We start from the raw sequence: 16126 nt of genomic DNA, 5'->3' as shown, positions 1-16126 counted from the left end.
GTTTCATTCGCCGTGTTTTTTTGCAACACTTCTTAATATGCTCTGTGAAACCTCTTGCCACCACAAGGGTGTTTCTTCATCTAGCAGGTATTGCTGGAGAAATAGCAGCTACATGAATAATAGTCATGGAATCTGCCCTGGAAATATCACAGTTCTCTGATTACTTGAATAGATGCAATTAAATAAATATGAAGTTGCTTAATTTAGAAACTAAGTTATTTTTTATTAGTGGTAACCTTGTGAAACTGCCTTTATAAGTAAATAGGTCAAAAGTTAAATTGTCAATATTATCTGAACACCATGTATGTGCAGTCTCAATCTGAGAAGCCCTCATTTCTCTTCTGCTTGTATAGTTGGATTAGTGTATTTGCTTATTTTATTAAACATTGAGCAGATAATGTCATGTAAGAATTTCCTTCTTACAGGAGCCATATGTCAGAAAACTGCAAGTGTTTACACATGAAGTACTAAGAGAACTTTCAGATTAATGTGCTGTAAATTGAAATCTGCCACAGTGGTTTTATTCCCTGCTGTTCAAGAACATGATGCATGAGAAGCTCACCAAACCCCTTACCACTTATCAATTTAAATAATGTTGTGTGTTCAAAGGAAGTAAAATGGTACACAGAAGTAGTAGGTGATTAATTTATTGTCTCATTGGTCTTCATAATCGATCATATCATACTATGTTTAGTTTAGCTCTTCACAGGAGTATCTTGCTAAGAATGTACAATAATGTCCTGAGCTATAAAAATGTTTTGATTTCTGATTATATTTTGCTGTTTTCTCAGGTGAATGCTTAAGGTGCATGTTTTGGAACAATCTCGGCTGCATTCATTTTGCTATGGGAAAGCACAATTTGGGAATCTTCTACTTTAAAAAGGCCCTGCAGGAAAATGATAATGCATGTGCACAACTAGGAACAGGTAGCACAGACCCAGGTAAGACCTGTAACAGACACAAAGCGTGGTGGTGAAGTGAGTGTTTTGATTCAAATAAATTGTTACTGGAGAGCTTATATTAGTACTACTTTTTTTAGTAATTACCATTCAGTGATCCACAAGGGACAGGGTAAGAAGGAAGGGAGTTTTGAGTGTACTTGATTTCAAAATATAGCTGCCTGCTGTCAGAAATAGATGATGAAAGGTGTGTCATTTTCTTGCTTGCTTCAGCATGTTGGAAGCTTTGGTAATTATTTCTACATTTGTTTACGCTATTTGATTGTCAGTCAAGAGGGTCTGAAATAAACACAGTTTTCCTGCCCTATTGTACATCATTAAAACCATTACTCATGATCTTGCTGACTTGGATTGAGTCATCAAGGTTTGAAAGTCTCTCTCATTTGCTGCCTTAAAATCATTTTAACTGTGTTTTGTCTTAAATACAAACTTCTCAACCTTTTTTGTTAGTGAACTGTCCAGGTTTGTGTGAATTTTCACCTACAATTAGTCTGATTTCATTATGTTTATCTGACGCTGACTTTGATAAAATCAAAGTTTTTTTGTTTTTTTTAAAAAAAGCCTGATTTTAAATGATTCATGATACTGTATCGCTTAATTGTAACTCAGTCTGTTATTATGAGTTTTTTTTTTTGTTTTTTTTTTCCAACCAGAAATCTTGCATCAAGTCATATTTCATTTTATGTTAAATCCACACTTTACCAATTTGACAACTAGTTCTCAGTGTAGCTTGTTAATTCTTATAAGTGTGTATTATGGTGGTATAGACCATAATGTCAATAAAAAGGGAGAGGCTGTTTATGATGATATTAAAATAGTAAAACAGGCACTTTTAAAAAGTGGAACTAATTTGTTACAAATTTTATAAAAATTGAGAATAATGAAGAAGCCAAGGGCATTTAGATGACTTTGGAGTTGTATGATATTTCATATCTAATATATTGAGTAATCAGCATAGTTAGTTAATAAGATTAAAACAGTCTATACTCTGACTAAGGTGCATTTTTTTTGTTCTGAGGTCAACTCTAAGGTGGGAGGAATTTATTTACAGAGGGAAATTAGTGAATGTTTATATGATGCAATTATTTTTCCAGCAGTATTCTTTCATTTCTGCCCTCTTAAACTGGATACCCAATATTATCTAACCTCTCTCACAGGCAAGAAATTTTCAGGGAGACCTATGTGTACGTTGTTGACTAATAAACGGTATGAATTGCTATACAACTGTGGAATTCAGCTTTTACATATTGGGAGACCCCTAGCTGCTTTTGAATGCTTGATAGAAGCTGTCCAAGTTTACCACTCAAACCCACGCCTCTGGCTGAGACTAGCAGAATGCTGCATTGCTGCCAACAAGGGGGTAAGTAAGTCTGCTTCAGAAGCCATCTGATCACACACCACTTCTAAAAACCAGTATCCTTTTGAAAAGAAGAAATATTCCTTGAGTTCTACTGTACATGTTACAGGCCTGCTTCTTCAATATTTAGTTACGCAAATAATATACTATTGTGAATTTATATCAAATTATTTTAATATGAAGATATCTACCTGCTTTACAAAGGTGGATAAGCACTATCTCCATTTTATAGAAGCGGAAATTAAGGTCTGGAGGTTAACTCACTTGTCGTATGGTCAAAAAATGTCGTGGTAGCTATTTTAGAATATTAGTAAGGGATAACAGGAAAATATGTAAGTGGATGTTAGGACAATTCCTCACTAAAGTTATAGGCTTTGTATATGAGACTAGTGAAAGATGCTTTCTCCTGGCAAATTTATATGACATTAATGCATTTAGACCATATTTAACTCATTACAATACTTGGTAAACATTTTTAACATGCTCTGAAGCAGAGTTGTCTCCCAAGTCTCTGCATGGCTTAGATTTGATTTTGTACTGACTTTATTTTGGGGCTAAAAATAAAGATAAGGAATGAGTCAGCGGTAGTTTGCAGTGTGGCTTCACCCGTTAATAAGATACAACATGCTACTTCTCCATGGTGAAAACTCAGACTTGCCTTATCATGCCGTCTCATTCACCCCACTGTTCTTAGGTACTTAATGGGACCTAACCTTCCCATTGTGCTTTCACACTGATAGCAAAATTTTACTCCCTCTTCAGGCCATATTGTTCCTTGACCCAGTAGAACTAGTTGTACTGTGGGGTAGTTGTACTGTGAAAAGGAGAATCACAGGATTTAAAAGTCTTGCATGGGCTGTACATCCTTCTCTGTCCTGTGGAGTTCTGCTCTGCTGGGGCTCTCAGTGCAAGGAGTTTTGGGGATGGGAAGTAGTAAGATTAAGTGGAACTGCTGGCCAGTTCTCTTATGGGAGCATAAATATCCATGCAGACCGTTGCTAGCAGTTACAGTATAACTGCTGCTGCTCTGTGGCAGTGGGGTGGGTTTCTTTCTCTTCTCTCCCACTCCCTTCTCCCAGTCTCAGTGGAAATTCCCACTCCACGCATCCCACATCCATATGCCAAGATGTATGATTTGAGTGCAAGTATATTGTTACATTTGCACACACATGTGTTAGCTGGCTTCTTGTGACCTGTATTTGTTTACTGCTGAATATGCTGGTATCTAAATCCTACAAATTGTCTTACTGTGTCAGTCCCTCTAGTCCAATGCCCTGTCTCTGATAGTAACCAGTACTAGGTGCTTTAAAAGAAGGTGGGCAGAATTCTGACCAGTGTCATTTAGTGGTTGGCATTTGTCCTGGTTCTGGTTCATGAGGGTTGGTTTGTATCCCTTAGGATAAACAAAAAACAAGTCCTATCTAATATAAATATTTTCTCAAAGTAGGGGTATGGACTGCATGTGATAGGAATCTAAACAGGATATAAGCAACAAGCCATACAGTGGTGTATGTAGAATCCTGGTATATGACCTTTTTCCTTTCTTTTCACACATCCAAAACTAACTGCAGGCTTTCATAATTTCCTATCTTGATTATTGCACCCTTTTTCTCTCTGGCTTCTCTGAAATCTGGGCCACTCTATCCAGTCTGTACAAAAATGCATCATCTCTGCTCTTCGTTCTGATCCCATCCTCCTCTCTTTGAATCCCTCCACTGGAAACTCTTCTCTCACAGTATCAAGTTGAAATTTCTTGTTCTTTTTGACTTTCAGTGTCTTACACAATTCTTCCCATCCCTGTTTTTATGTAGTTTTGTTCTCTTTATTGCATGCACTTCTGCTCATGTATTTGCTCCTACAAACACTTTCATGTTTTCACCAATGCTATCCTTGAATTGTTCTGTAAGGTTCCTCTACTCCAGTGATTTTCAAACTTTTGTACTTGTGACCCATTTTACACAGCAAGCCTCTGAATGTGACCCCCTTTATAAATTAAAAACACTACTTTTATGTTTAACATTTATTATAAATGCTGGAGGCGAAGCAGGGTTTGGGGGTGGAGTTTGACTGCTCAGGACCCCCCCATGCAATAACCTTACGACCCCCAGTTTGAGAACCCCTGCTCTACTCTCTTTCCTCCTTTAATTCCCTCTCAAGACCTGCTTGTCTCATGTTGCCTACAAGAAACCAGCCAGTACTTAATAGCGAGGCTTACAAATATAGAAAATGTTATGTATGGTGCCTCTCCCCCACATTTTATGTTTCTGCCTTTGGATTGTAAGACTTTTGGGATTGGGACCATATTTACATCAGACTGTAAAGCTCCTAGCCCAGTGGGGCCCTAATCCTGATACAGGACTTGGACATTACCATGAAAGAAATATTTAATAACAGTGATGTCACAAGAAATTCTCAGGTCCATGGCCTGCCTTAATCTGGCCCTGATTCTATGCACACCACATCATGGGACATGGCTCTGCCCCTGTGCTGTGGCCTTGCATCCCACTTGAAATGGTAGCAGCAGGGCCTTCCGTTCTCAGAGAGGCAGGGGCAGCGGATCCTCTTCTCTTCTCCTGGAGTGCACCAGCAGCCCACGGGATGGTCTCCCGCAGCTTTCTCCAAGAAAAGCAAGGGTGGCAGTAGGAGGGCCCCCAGTTCTTTCTCCAGAACCTGTAGTATTTATTTTAGTGGGTGGGCTAAGCCCACTGCATTATTCTCCTTCTGCTACACAGACCCATGTTGGGATGATGTCAAGTTTGGTGGGGGGATGTTTGCCGAGATTGGGAGTTAACACCCCATTGAGATACAGGGGCAGTTCATATCTGTTAAAGCTACTGCTTTATGCTCTCTGGAAGCTCAGGCAGATGTCATTGCGTTGGATCACGTTTTCATGCTTTTCTTCACAATTGTTGAGGGCTAGAAACGTACTTTTATTTTATCATAGATGGAGCTGGTAACTGCTGCTATAATTGGGATTTCCTGGCTCTTCTCAGTAGAAGACTTTGTTTGGCATATAACTTTGCCAGACTTAAACTGTGTAGGCTGAAATTGTCCATGCTGGGTGTCTACCTCACAATGAATCTTTTTGAAACTTTCAGCAAAAATGGTTCAGCTGTTTAAGGGAAAATGTCCTTTTGCCTATGTTAAAAATCTTACAACCATTTTGTTGAAAAGCTGTAATGCCTGCTTTGGAGCCCGGTCTTGAAATTTGGCCAGGGGAGTTGCATTCGTGTCAGGGATGTGGCTTTTGCTTTTCCCATGGAAGTCTTCCCAAATTTGGCCAAAGTATAAGACTGAAAAAAATCTGCTAGCAAATGCTCCATAAAAATATTGTTAGTATGTGGCAGCCAAATTTTCCAGATTCTGTCTGCACTGAGCATACTCCAGCCTGGGATTGCAGAGGCTGACCTCGACTTTCCCTGCAGTTGCTGCTTCTGGCTGCTGTGGCACTAGGCACTGGAATTAAGCAGGGAGACTCTCTTGTGCTCTCAATATTTCCCCTGCTGGTGACCAGGCAGTGTGAAGCAGGAGCAGCAGCTTGACTGAAATGCAGAGGGGACAAGAGCTGGAAGGGAGAAGATACTGGCACTGGCTGGGCAAGGAGACTAGGGAAAAGGAGCTTGGGAAGGAAGACTGGCACTGGGAGCCTTAGATTTTACAGGGGACATGGAGAGAAAGATTGGGATTTGGACATGGAAAGGAGGAGACTAGGACTGGAACTGGGATTAGAAACTGGGTTTGGGGAAGAAACTTGTATGCGACTGACACAGGGACAGGTCAGAGGGGACACAGGTAGAAGGAGTCTGGCTTGAGGGGATCAGGAAGTGAAGGGTCTGTACCTAGAAGAGCACACTTCTCTCCCCTCCCCCCGAACCTGGAATTGAACCCAAGGTTGCTGAGTCTTGACGTTCCTCTGCTGTCAGCAAATACTTGTGAAACGCACTGCAAAAGCATATGTCACATCTTCTTGATGACCCCTGAAACATCAAGATGCTTTCACATGATGGACTTTCTGGGTTTTGGGTTTTTTGGTTTTTTTAATACCTGGGAAATTAAACATACAAAAAACTACATAAAGTTAAGGTTGCAAAGTCAAACACTCAAAAGTTACAAAATGGTGAGGATTGAGATTGTCTGTGGAATCTTAATTCAGATCCCTTGTGCATATATGTTATAATACAGTCTTTAATTACACGATGATATCCTAAATTTTGCCCAGGATCCCTGCCTCATTCAGGGCACAGGATAGACCTGATCTGGGATACATTAGGGTTGTGTAGCGAAAGAGACGTGTCTGTAAGACCCCACCTTTGTTTGTTGCAGAAGTTGGAAAGTTTGTACTATTTGAAGTACTTGGGATGGGTGGCTGTAGGCCCACCCAAAACTAAAGGCCTGAGTTCAGGGAGAAGAACCACTGGACCCATGCATCTATTGAATATGGGGGACAACAAATGAAAAAAATAGGGTGAGGGTGAGGTCAGAATATAAATATTGGTAGTTTAGATTATTTAGCTTCATATTATGTAAAAAATTTTAATGTCCTAGCAATTCTAAATTTGACTATTTTTGAAAATGACTTGGTTCATTGTCTTTTTTTTTTTTTTTTTTTTTTTATATAACAGGAAAGACTAGGTCAATAGACTATTGAACAAATTATCAAAAATAATTCCTGAAGCTTCAAGTTAGTTGGGGTATAGTAAAACTGCATTGTGAGGACAAATTAAAAGTTCCTTATCCTTCATGATATTTGGATGACAGTAAAACTTTCTGGGGTGTTCTACCATCTCCAGGCGAATTCCAAATCAATGCAGGTTAGCTGGGTTCAGTAATGTACGTGTAATGTTCTGTTTTCTCAGCCCTGCAGCTTTTATGTCAAGAAGATCACCTGTTCAGCCACACTGATATTTTCAATCCTTCTTCTTTTAGACATCAGAACAAGAAACTAAAGGTCTTCCAAGCAAAAAAGGAATTGTACAATCTATTGTAGGTCAAGGCTATCACCGTAAAATAGTCCTTGCCTCACAGTCAATACAGAATGTTGTTTATAAGTAAGTATGCAATATTTCTGTACTCTGTTACTTTCTACTCATCTCTGTAAAGGGTGTATGGCTGTTTTAGAATATTTTTTTCTGGTAAACTTCCCTGTCTTTAAACGTGAATAACTTTATTCATGTGAATATTCCCATTGATTTATATGGGACTACACATATGGTTAAAGTTACTCATGTGTTGAAATGTTTACAGGCTTGGGGTCTTAGTGGGTGTCTAGTGTTGGATGGGCAACAGAAGGCTTATTTATGTGTTTAATGAAGCTCAAATTTTGGTTGGCCATTTCCTAATTTAATCTCTGTCTAGAATTCATGTTTTCCACCTAGTTGCATGTTAAATTGTTTATAGAAAGGGAAATTATCACAAAAACCCTATCCTAGAAAGTAGCGTAGAGTAGCTTAATAGATAAGATGTACAAAGTTTTATTATTTGTTAGCTAAAGTATCTCATCTTGTAAGAGCCATAACACTTGAAGTAAGATTATATGTGAATTCCCTGTACTTCTAAGTGGTAGAATGTATTAGCTTTGTCTTCAGGCTTCACAACATAATGTGTGCACATATTCTGTTGTTCCTGCACATCTTGTTTTCTTGTATGTGCACTGATGCTGTGTTTAGTTCTCTACAAGCCGAAGTGTACAAACAAAAAAGAAAAAGTGCCCCAGGATTTTGTATCCAAAGGATCTGATTTTACCAGCACTCTATTTAGGGAGTTCCTGTTGGAATATATGGGACTTCCATGGATGGAGCTCTAAATTAGGATATAATCATTTTGTTGAGTGCATAAAGTAAATATTTAAATGTAACTTATTAAAGCATGAAATTAGTCTTCCACTGGTCCATAGGACAAAGTCGTCCTGAACTCACTTTTTCTAGAGCATTATATTTTGTGAATGAAGTAGCAATAATATTAGTATAGTTACTAGTTAACCTCCATCTTTCAAGTGATGGGCAGTCCTCGGCTATCCCTGTAGCCAGTATGGAGTTTGCAGCGATTTGTCTAAGAAATGCCTTGCTGTTGCTGCCGGAAGATCAGCAGGAGCCAAAGCAGGAAAATGGATCTAAAACTAATAACCAGTTGGGAGGAAACGCAGAGAACAATGAAAGCAGTGAAGCATGCAGGTAAATACAATAGTAGATATTTCAGTTATTTAAAAAACTTTTTTTTTTCATCCACAGCATCTGAGTGAGATTTCTGTACCTATTGCCTGTCCTGTAGTTTGACAGGCAGAAAAATAGAAAACGTAAAAGGTGATCTCAAACACATGCAAAGTCATTCTGTTACACTGGTAGCAGTTTTAAGTACTGCTAAGCAAACCTGAGTTAAAATTAGTGATTGGACTTCCACCATCAAACACTTACTTATTTTCTTTCAAAACGAAACAAAAACTACCCTTCAGCAATTTAAATTGATTTTTACGAATGTTTTCACTGTCTTTTTACTTACGTTTTACAACTACTAAATGTGTTGACGGTGGTTTTTGTTTTCCCAGTTACCTCGGGGGTGCACATACTTCTGTAATGCTCAGGACTGGTCTATGCTGAACACTCACATTAGAATAGCTACGTCTCTCGGGGGTGTGAAAAATTCACACTGGTGACAGGTGTAGCTATGCTGACCTAACCCCCAGTGTAAAGAGCACTAGGTCAATGGGAGAGTTTGTCGACCTAGCTACCACCTCTCAGGGAGGTGGACTAACTACAGTGATGACTAACTACAAACTAACAGTGCCGCTGTGGCACTGAAGTGCTTCAGTGTAGACACTCACTAGAGCAACTAACTACAGAACCCCTTCCATCACTGCAGAGACTCTCCACTGGCACACTACAGCAGCACAGCTGCAGCAGAGGCAGCTATGCTGTTGTAGCATTTTAAGTGTAGACAAGCCCTTAGTGTCTTATACTTCAGTTCTAAACAACTGCCCTGGCCTCTGATTTGGTACATAGACAAATCACTCTTGGGTGCTGTATGCGATATTATGCTTATTTCTGAGGTGGGGGATGGAGGTTGGATTTCCATATAAAATCAGGGGTGTTGGAGAAGAGCATTAACAAAATTATGTAGAGAACTTTTCTTGGTTCCTGCCTCCACTGTGCCTGGTGTAATGCCGGTGAGTCCTTCACTTTCATGGACACAGTCCTCGGAGAAAATGTTTAGAACACCAGCTTTGGGGGAAAAAAACAGGTAATACTGGAGGCCTTAGTTCGTTTAAGAAAAATAATAGAAAGTTGCATTTTGTTATACCCAAGTTCCAATATACAGTACTGAAAGTGCAGAAACCCCATTTATCCCTTTAACAGTTAAGGAATTCAGTCTATGTCGGGTATTTAAAGGAAACTTCTTTTCATTTTCTTTTTTCTTGCTATTGGGAGTATTTTTTCCCCACCATCTTTCCTTAGAAATCCTTCATGATCACAGTCCACAACTTGTGATTTTTCTTAGTGAATCGTTCCTAGTGTGTCCCTTTTCCTTAACAGGAGTGAGGAAGAGAAAATGTGCATTGTAGAAGAGGATTTCTTACTGTCATATGATTTCAAAAGCATAGGCTTCTATAACTAACATTTTCACTATACCTCCCAAGGAACATTGTTGCCCCCCAAAAGTCCAATAACTAAGTATTCTCTTCCTGAATTCATGCTGCCAAGTTCTGAAAGGATTTTCATCCATTCCTCTCAGCTAGGAACCTTGTCTGTTTGGAGGTAGGGGGTAGGGACAATAGAAGAACCAAGATGGTGACATTCTCCTGAAAATATTGTACACGCTGGCCCTTGTAACAGACATTCCCCTGGTGAAAAGGGGGTGGTTTTGTGTGTGTGTTCTACAACTTTAGGTAAGGTTTCTTTTACTTCTATACTTCTCTTGATGTTTGGTCTGAAGTTTGCACTGGAATAACGTCATTCATCTATACATGTATGAGGTAGTGCTTGTGGTAAGCAGAGATGAAGCAGTACTACTAGACTTGGGTGAAAAATTTCTCACTGTTTGTGAAGTGGGCGAAAATAAAAAAAAATCCAAACCAAAAACTTGGTCTGTCGTATCCAAATTGTGTTGTTTTTTCTGCCGAAATGCAAGTGTAGTCTTTCCCCACCTCAGAAGGAAGCTGTTTTTCAGCTTATTGTAAACTGCAGTTCCACGTTTGCCAGTGCAGAAATTAGTGTTTGCTGCCAAAGATGGAAGGAAAGCTTTCAAAATTTGTCTTCAAGAAAAAGAAATGGTGAAAATACAAGTTTTGAGAGAGAAGTACGTCTTGAATTGTCCAAATATATGTGTATATTTCAGGTTTCACATTAGAATATTACTAACTGAAAAATAAGTGGATTCTTGGTGTGGTTTGTGGGTGTGTGTGTATATATATATATATTTATGATAAAGAATTCCTCTAATTGGACCATACATTGCTAAAAATTTCAAATTATACTGGGCCTCTTCCTGTCCTTCCCCTAAGTTAGAGATAGCTTCCTTCCTTTTAATACAAACCCAACATAATCTGCATCTACCAGATTTAGTCGTTTCTCCTATAGAATTCTAAAAATAGCTTAAAGCTGCATAAGGTAGTGTTGGTGTTTTTTTTTTTTTCTTTTGTTGGTAAAAGGTTGTCACTGCCTCCCCCCAAAATTGGAATTGTTAATGATACCAGTGCTTGAAGTATTGCCAGCCCTCACTTTTGCTTCTTTGTCCAGCTTTTTCCATTTCAACATGTAGGATTCTTGCTGTTGTTTTTAAAAAAAAAAAAAAAAAAAGGCGGGGGAGATGGGGGGGATTAGTGTCCGTGGTTATTGCATTTACATTCCTTTTTTTTTTTGTTAAAGGCTTGAAGGTCACTGCTCGCAATTAACAGGCTGTCTTCATTTCAGCAGTAAAAGTCATGAAGGAGATAAATTCATTCCAGCTCCACCTTCTTCACCTCTGAGAAAACAGGAATTAGAAAATTTAAGGTAAATACTTCTATTGCTTGGGAACTTGAAACTGACAAAAACAAGCAGAATGTCAGACTGTAGTTTAAAAGTGTTTTTAAAAAAGTCACATTGAACCCAAAAACTACATCACAGCTGCTAGGCATGGAATGAACTATCAGCAGATTACAAGGAAATTAGATTAATATTTATCTAAGAGGAAGGCTTCCTTCCATAAGGCTACATTTTTAATTAAAAGAGTAAAACTCAATAAAGAGCAGGGTACAGGTAAAAAAACTGCAGCTTTGAGGTTTGTACACAAATCTAATGTCCCTTTTACTACATGGAAAAAAAAGCATGCTCACTTTACACTCAAGAATCTGTGATTTCTGCTGCCATAAATGGAAATGATTGAGATTTCATTATGTTGCCTTTTCCTTCTAGAGCACTCGTAAGGCTAGCTTTCATGCCAGCCTATAATATCCCATCTTTCTCGGACAGATCGAAAATCAAAGTAATGTTAGTGCATATCACGCTTCCACATCACGACTCTCCTAACAAAGGTGACAGGGTAGTGAACTGAGGTTTTGAACCACATGTGATAGCCACCATATCGGTTTTAAGAAACTAGCATATTCCACAGAAGGATGTTAAGACAACTAAAAGCTATTAAAGTAATCTTAATGCAAATTTAGAGGTTTTTTTCGTATATAAGTATAATCAAGTTTTCTAAAGACTTGTCTAGACTAGGATTTAAAGATGTGATTTGAGCATGTGTTATCTAAATCGGGCTAACTAGTACGTTTTAAAAGTCTGGCCAATACAAGGGAATGCCTTTAACATTGCTCAAGTGGTTGATTTTAAAGCTTACACCCTAGCATGTCTTCATGTTCCAGGGCTACAAGTAACTGACTAGTTTTCCATTAGCAAATTCTTCAGACCTATGGTGCTTGGACATCAAGGTGATAGGTGCTTATACGTTGAATGTTAAGCGAATAGTAGGTAGTGGCAGCTGCTGGTGATTTTCTTTTTACATGGGTGAGTATAGAATGTGGCAAATTGGCAGACCAAACTAAGTATGATTGTTTGTCATGGATTCTATAATTTTATTTTTAAAAATCATGACTTCACATTTTGAGATGTATATGAGATAGTAAGCAAGTATGCATGTTAAAGCTTTATTAATTTAATCATACTTAGCCTTTGACTGTACATAATTTTTTCAAACTCAGTTTCATATTATCTTTGTCCCATGTTGTTTTTGACCTTTTAAAAAGTACAGTTTTTCACCTCAAATTCCTCCAATCACTTCACTTTAGTTCTGCACAAGTTACTGAAATCTCAGGCTGTACCACATATGACCTTATGCTAAGTGCAAAAAAAAAAATCTGAAGTGCACACATCTGCTATGTGTGGCAAAACCAAGCCGTTGGTGGAAACCCCATGTCAACTAATACCATGTTCTAGTGTATTAAAACATCAGGCTGGAAGGTTCCAGAAAAAAGCCATTTCCACCAATCTGGAACCATTACATCTCCATTCCTTGGTCATCCCTGCCCATTACCTCAGAACTGGATTGGAGCAGTACCAGCCAGTGAAATCTGGCTGCATTAAAAACTGAAATGCATGTGACCTTAAAATCCAATGCTTTGTTGAACTGAATTCCTCAAGTGGATGTAGTGCTGTAATTTTGCTTTCTGTCTATATGCTGCTGCTTGTCCTTTAAGTGCCACCATTTGGTAAAGTGGAATGTGAAAATCATCAGAAGACGGTGATGGTGTGTTTTGGGTTTGTGTGTGGGATTTTTTTTTAATAGAAACTGGAAGCCCAGACTAAGAGCTTAATAGTTCTGCTTGTATTTGTTGTGCTCCGTTTTAATACAGAAGCCCTGATCTCTGGTCCATGCACAAGCAAACAGTGGTTTATACTTTATCAGTCCAGTAAAGATGTGCAAAGAAACGGTTTGACATTTCAGCCTTCCAAAACTAGAAATCACCACTCTGGCATAGAAGTAAATTGGACAAATTAAACAGATGGGCTCTGTGGGGAGAAGGGGTGCAGGTGCTTGGGCTCTGAGGAGAAGGGGTGCGGGTGTCTGGGCTTGGGGATGCTCATGGCTGGGCTCTGGGGGGAGAGGGGGTGTGGGTGTCTTGGCTCTGGGGATGCCTTGTGGCTGGACTCTGGGGGAAGAGGGGTGCGGGTGTCTGAGCTCTGGTGCACGGGGCAGGTGTCTGGGTTGGGGGGGTTCCCTCTGGCTGGGCTCTAGGGGGAAGGGGTTGTCCTACTGCTGGGCTGGGCAGTGCCCACGGCTTGGCCCTGAGGGGAGGCGGTGCAGGTGACTGGGCTCTGGCGGCACACACAGTGGGCTCTGGGGGAAGAGGGGTGTGGGTGTCTGCACTCTGGGGGGGAGGGAGCAGGTGTCCGGGCTCTGGGGGCCCCATGCAGCCACCTTCAGTACTCCCCAACTGGAACTGGGTTGTAAGGGCTTCTTTAACTCTCTCTTCCTGGGGAATCTTTTTTGCTGTTGTCTATATTGTTGACATACTTGTTGACAGATGTTTTGAGATAAATTACCAAAATAATTGAAACTAGAGTGATTATATTGTGATATTTTGATAATAAAATATGCAGAATTTTTCAGAATTTTAAAATATTGTGTGCGGAATTTTTAATTTTTTGGTGCACAATTCCCCCAGAATTATTAAATGCAGTTTCTTGTATAACTGGTTCTTTTGGGGACAGTGATGGCGAAAGGAACAGGTGTTATTTCTAGTCTGTTCTAAAACAGTCTGCGCATTATGTAGAGTCAGATTCAACCCCTTATTGGAGTTTGGTGTTCTTAACCAAAATCAAATCTCAGCTCTAGCCTTTTATGTTCACAAGGTACTTCTTCAAGGAGTGTCCCTGTACATGCTCCCCTTTAGGTGAATCTGTGCCCCAGCGCTTGTAATCAGAGGTTTCTAGTAGCAGAGCGTGGGTGGTTCGCATATGCGCTGTCCTTGTCTCATGCCACCTATGGCGGTTACATAGTGCTGTGCGACCAACCCCCCCTCAGTGCCTTTTCTACTGCCTTCGGCTTGAGATGGAGCACTTAGAAGTGCCTCTGTACTTTGTCTTTCTCTAGTTTTAACTTTAGAATGCTAGTTAGTTAATCAATAGTTTAATTGCTCTTCCTTGTTTTTGTTTGTTGTTTTTTAAGAAAAAATAAAAAACCTTTGTTTTCACTTAGGCATTTAAGTTTCAGTTACCCCTTAGTGTAGTATAGCTACCTTCTTCACAGGAGAAACCCTACTCTGAGGGGCATGCCCGGCTCCCCGGGTTTTAAACATTACCTCACTTGCTGCTCCTCAGTCATGGTGTGTGATGGACACTTGGTGTGTCCGCTGCCTCAGTGAGACAGACATACCTCAAAAGTGCTCCCACTGCCACAGCTTGAAAGTCTGCGCCAGGAGGGCGGGAGACATACAGCTAAAACTTCTCATGGTGGAGAAGTCTTTGTGCCCCGCATCCGATCTGGGATCACAGGCCCCTCCTGTGCAACAGTTTCCCACAGTGGCATCTGACAGAGATTCCCCTTCACCCTCTCAGTGGAAGGATCACAGAAGCAGGCTCTGACCTCCCTTCCTTGGGAATCAGCCAAAATGTGGAATTCCCTGACTTGGCAGACCCCATTGCTAAGGCTAAGATGATGTCACAGAGGTCGCGGAAGCCACAGAATCCATGACTTCCAGTGACCTCAGTGACATTGGGGACCCCGCAGCAGCCCAGCCTCTGTGGGTGGTGGGGGATCCTCCCGCAGCTGCCCGGCAACTGACCCCGGAGCTGCTCAGAAGGTAGGGGGTCAGCTGCAGCTCTCCAGACTCTGCTGCTGGCAGAGGCCCCTCCCTGCTTCCCGGCCGCCGCAGGTGGCGGGGGATCCCCCTCCAGCTGCAGCCCCACAGGACGGTAGCGGGACACACACACCCAGCTCCAGCCATGCAGGTACCCCTCCCAACCACTGAGCAATGGGGTCCCTGCAGCTGCCAGTTGCTGCAGGGTGGGGCAGGTTGCTGGACCCTCCTCCCTCCCCATTTTGTGAGGGATGTTTTTAGTAAAAGTCAGGGACCGGTCACGGCTTCTGTGATTTTTTTTGTTTTGTTTTGTTTGTTTAGTGCCAGTGACCTGTCCCTGACTTTTACTACAAATATCCAAGACAAAAATCATAGCCTTAGCCATTGGTACCGACCACACCAAGACCTTCCGCCTCTGAGTTAGTGGGATCATTCGGTATCATGGGTACTATGCGAGCAAAAGACCCTAAATGGGCTGGCTTGGAAAAAGGCATGACAGGAAGACCTACAGTCCCTCCCTCAGTACTGCTGGAGCAGCTCAAACATGCAGCACTGTGGCGCTTCCTGCTGCCTCTATAGCGCATCGCGTATGACCCCTGGCACCATCAACCACAGCAAAGGCACCGGTACTGCTGACAACACCCTCGGTACTGATGCTCTCGATACCGCAGCAGTTTCTCTGCCACAAAGATCTTCTAGTCTCCTCAGCACCGGAATCTCCACTCATCAGTACCGACTTCACTCCAGGACACTCGGTACTAAGCCAACTTACCACATCCCCAGATCAACTCCTCCTTTATCTAGCAATGAAGACGGTGAGGGTGAAGGGGAAATCTACTCCTCACCTATCCACGCAGCTACTAGAACCTACTCAAGACAGTAGCTCTCTTCACACATCTAGGTCTACAAATAAATGAACAAAAATCAACACTCACACCTGTGCAGAAACTGGAGTTCGTTGGGGCCTACCTTGACTCTCTGGAGGCTACAGCCTCACTGCCCTGACAGAGGTTTAGCACTTGAGTAAATCTAATCACC

The 16126-nt window shown here is 40.9% G+C and overlaps 1 protein-coding gene across 6 annotated transcripts in view; it reads left to right on the top strand.

Moving 5' to 3' along the window:
* The window catches only part of CNOT10 (CCR4-NOT transcription complex subunit 10), a 73482-nt gene that overhangs the window by 20977 nt on the left and 36379 nt on the right, over nucleotides 1–16126 (top strand). For 3 of the 6 annotated variants that reach the window (XR_012157496.1, XM_073333355.1, XM_073333352.1), the window contains exons 9-13: nucleotides 792–941; nucleotides 2117–2319; nucleotides 7243–7364; nucleotides 8310–8486; nucleotides 11175–11300. Coding sequence is in view for 5 of the 6 variants with exons in the window: in XM_073333355.1 (XP_073189456.1) it covers nucleotides 792–941; nucleotides 2117–2319; nucleotides 7243–7364; nucleotides 8310–8486; nucleotides 11175–11300 (778 nt within the window). In the remaining variant the exon portion in view is untranslated. The remainder of the gene's footprint in view (nucleotides 1–791; nucleotides 942–2116; nucleotides 2320–7242; nucleotides 7365–8309; nucleotides 8487–11174; nucleotides 11301–16126) is intronic. The other 3 variants (XM_073333356.1, XM_073333353.1, XM_073333354.1) reach the window with 2 other exon arrangements.

This window comes from Lepidochelys kempii, chromosome 2, assembly GCF_965140265.1.
Source record: "Lepidochelys kempii isolate rLepKem1 chromosome 2, rLepKem1.hap2, whole genome shotgun sequence".
In the NCBI taxonomy this organism is placed as follows: domain Eukaryota; kingdom Metazoa; phylum Chordata; order Testudines; family Cheloniidae; genus Lepidochelys; species Lepidochelys kempii.
Note: the sequence above shows the minus strand (reverse complement) of the source record. Positions and strands in the feature narration are given on the sequence as shown.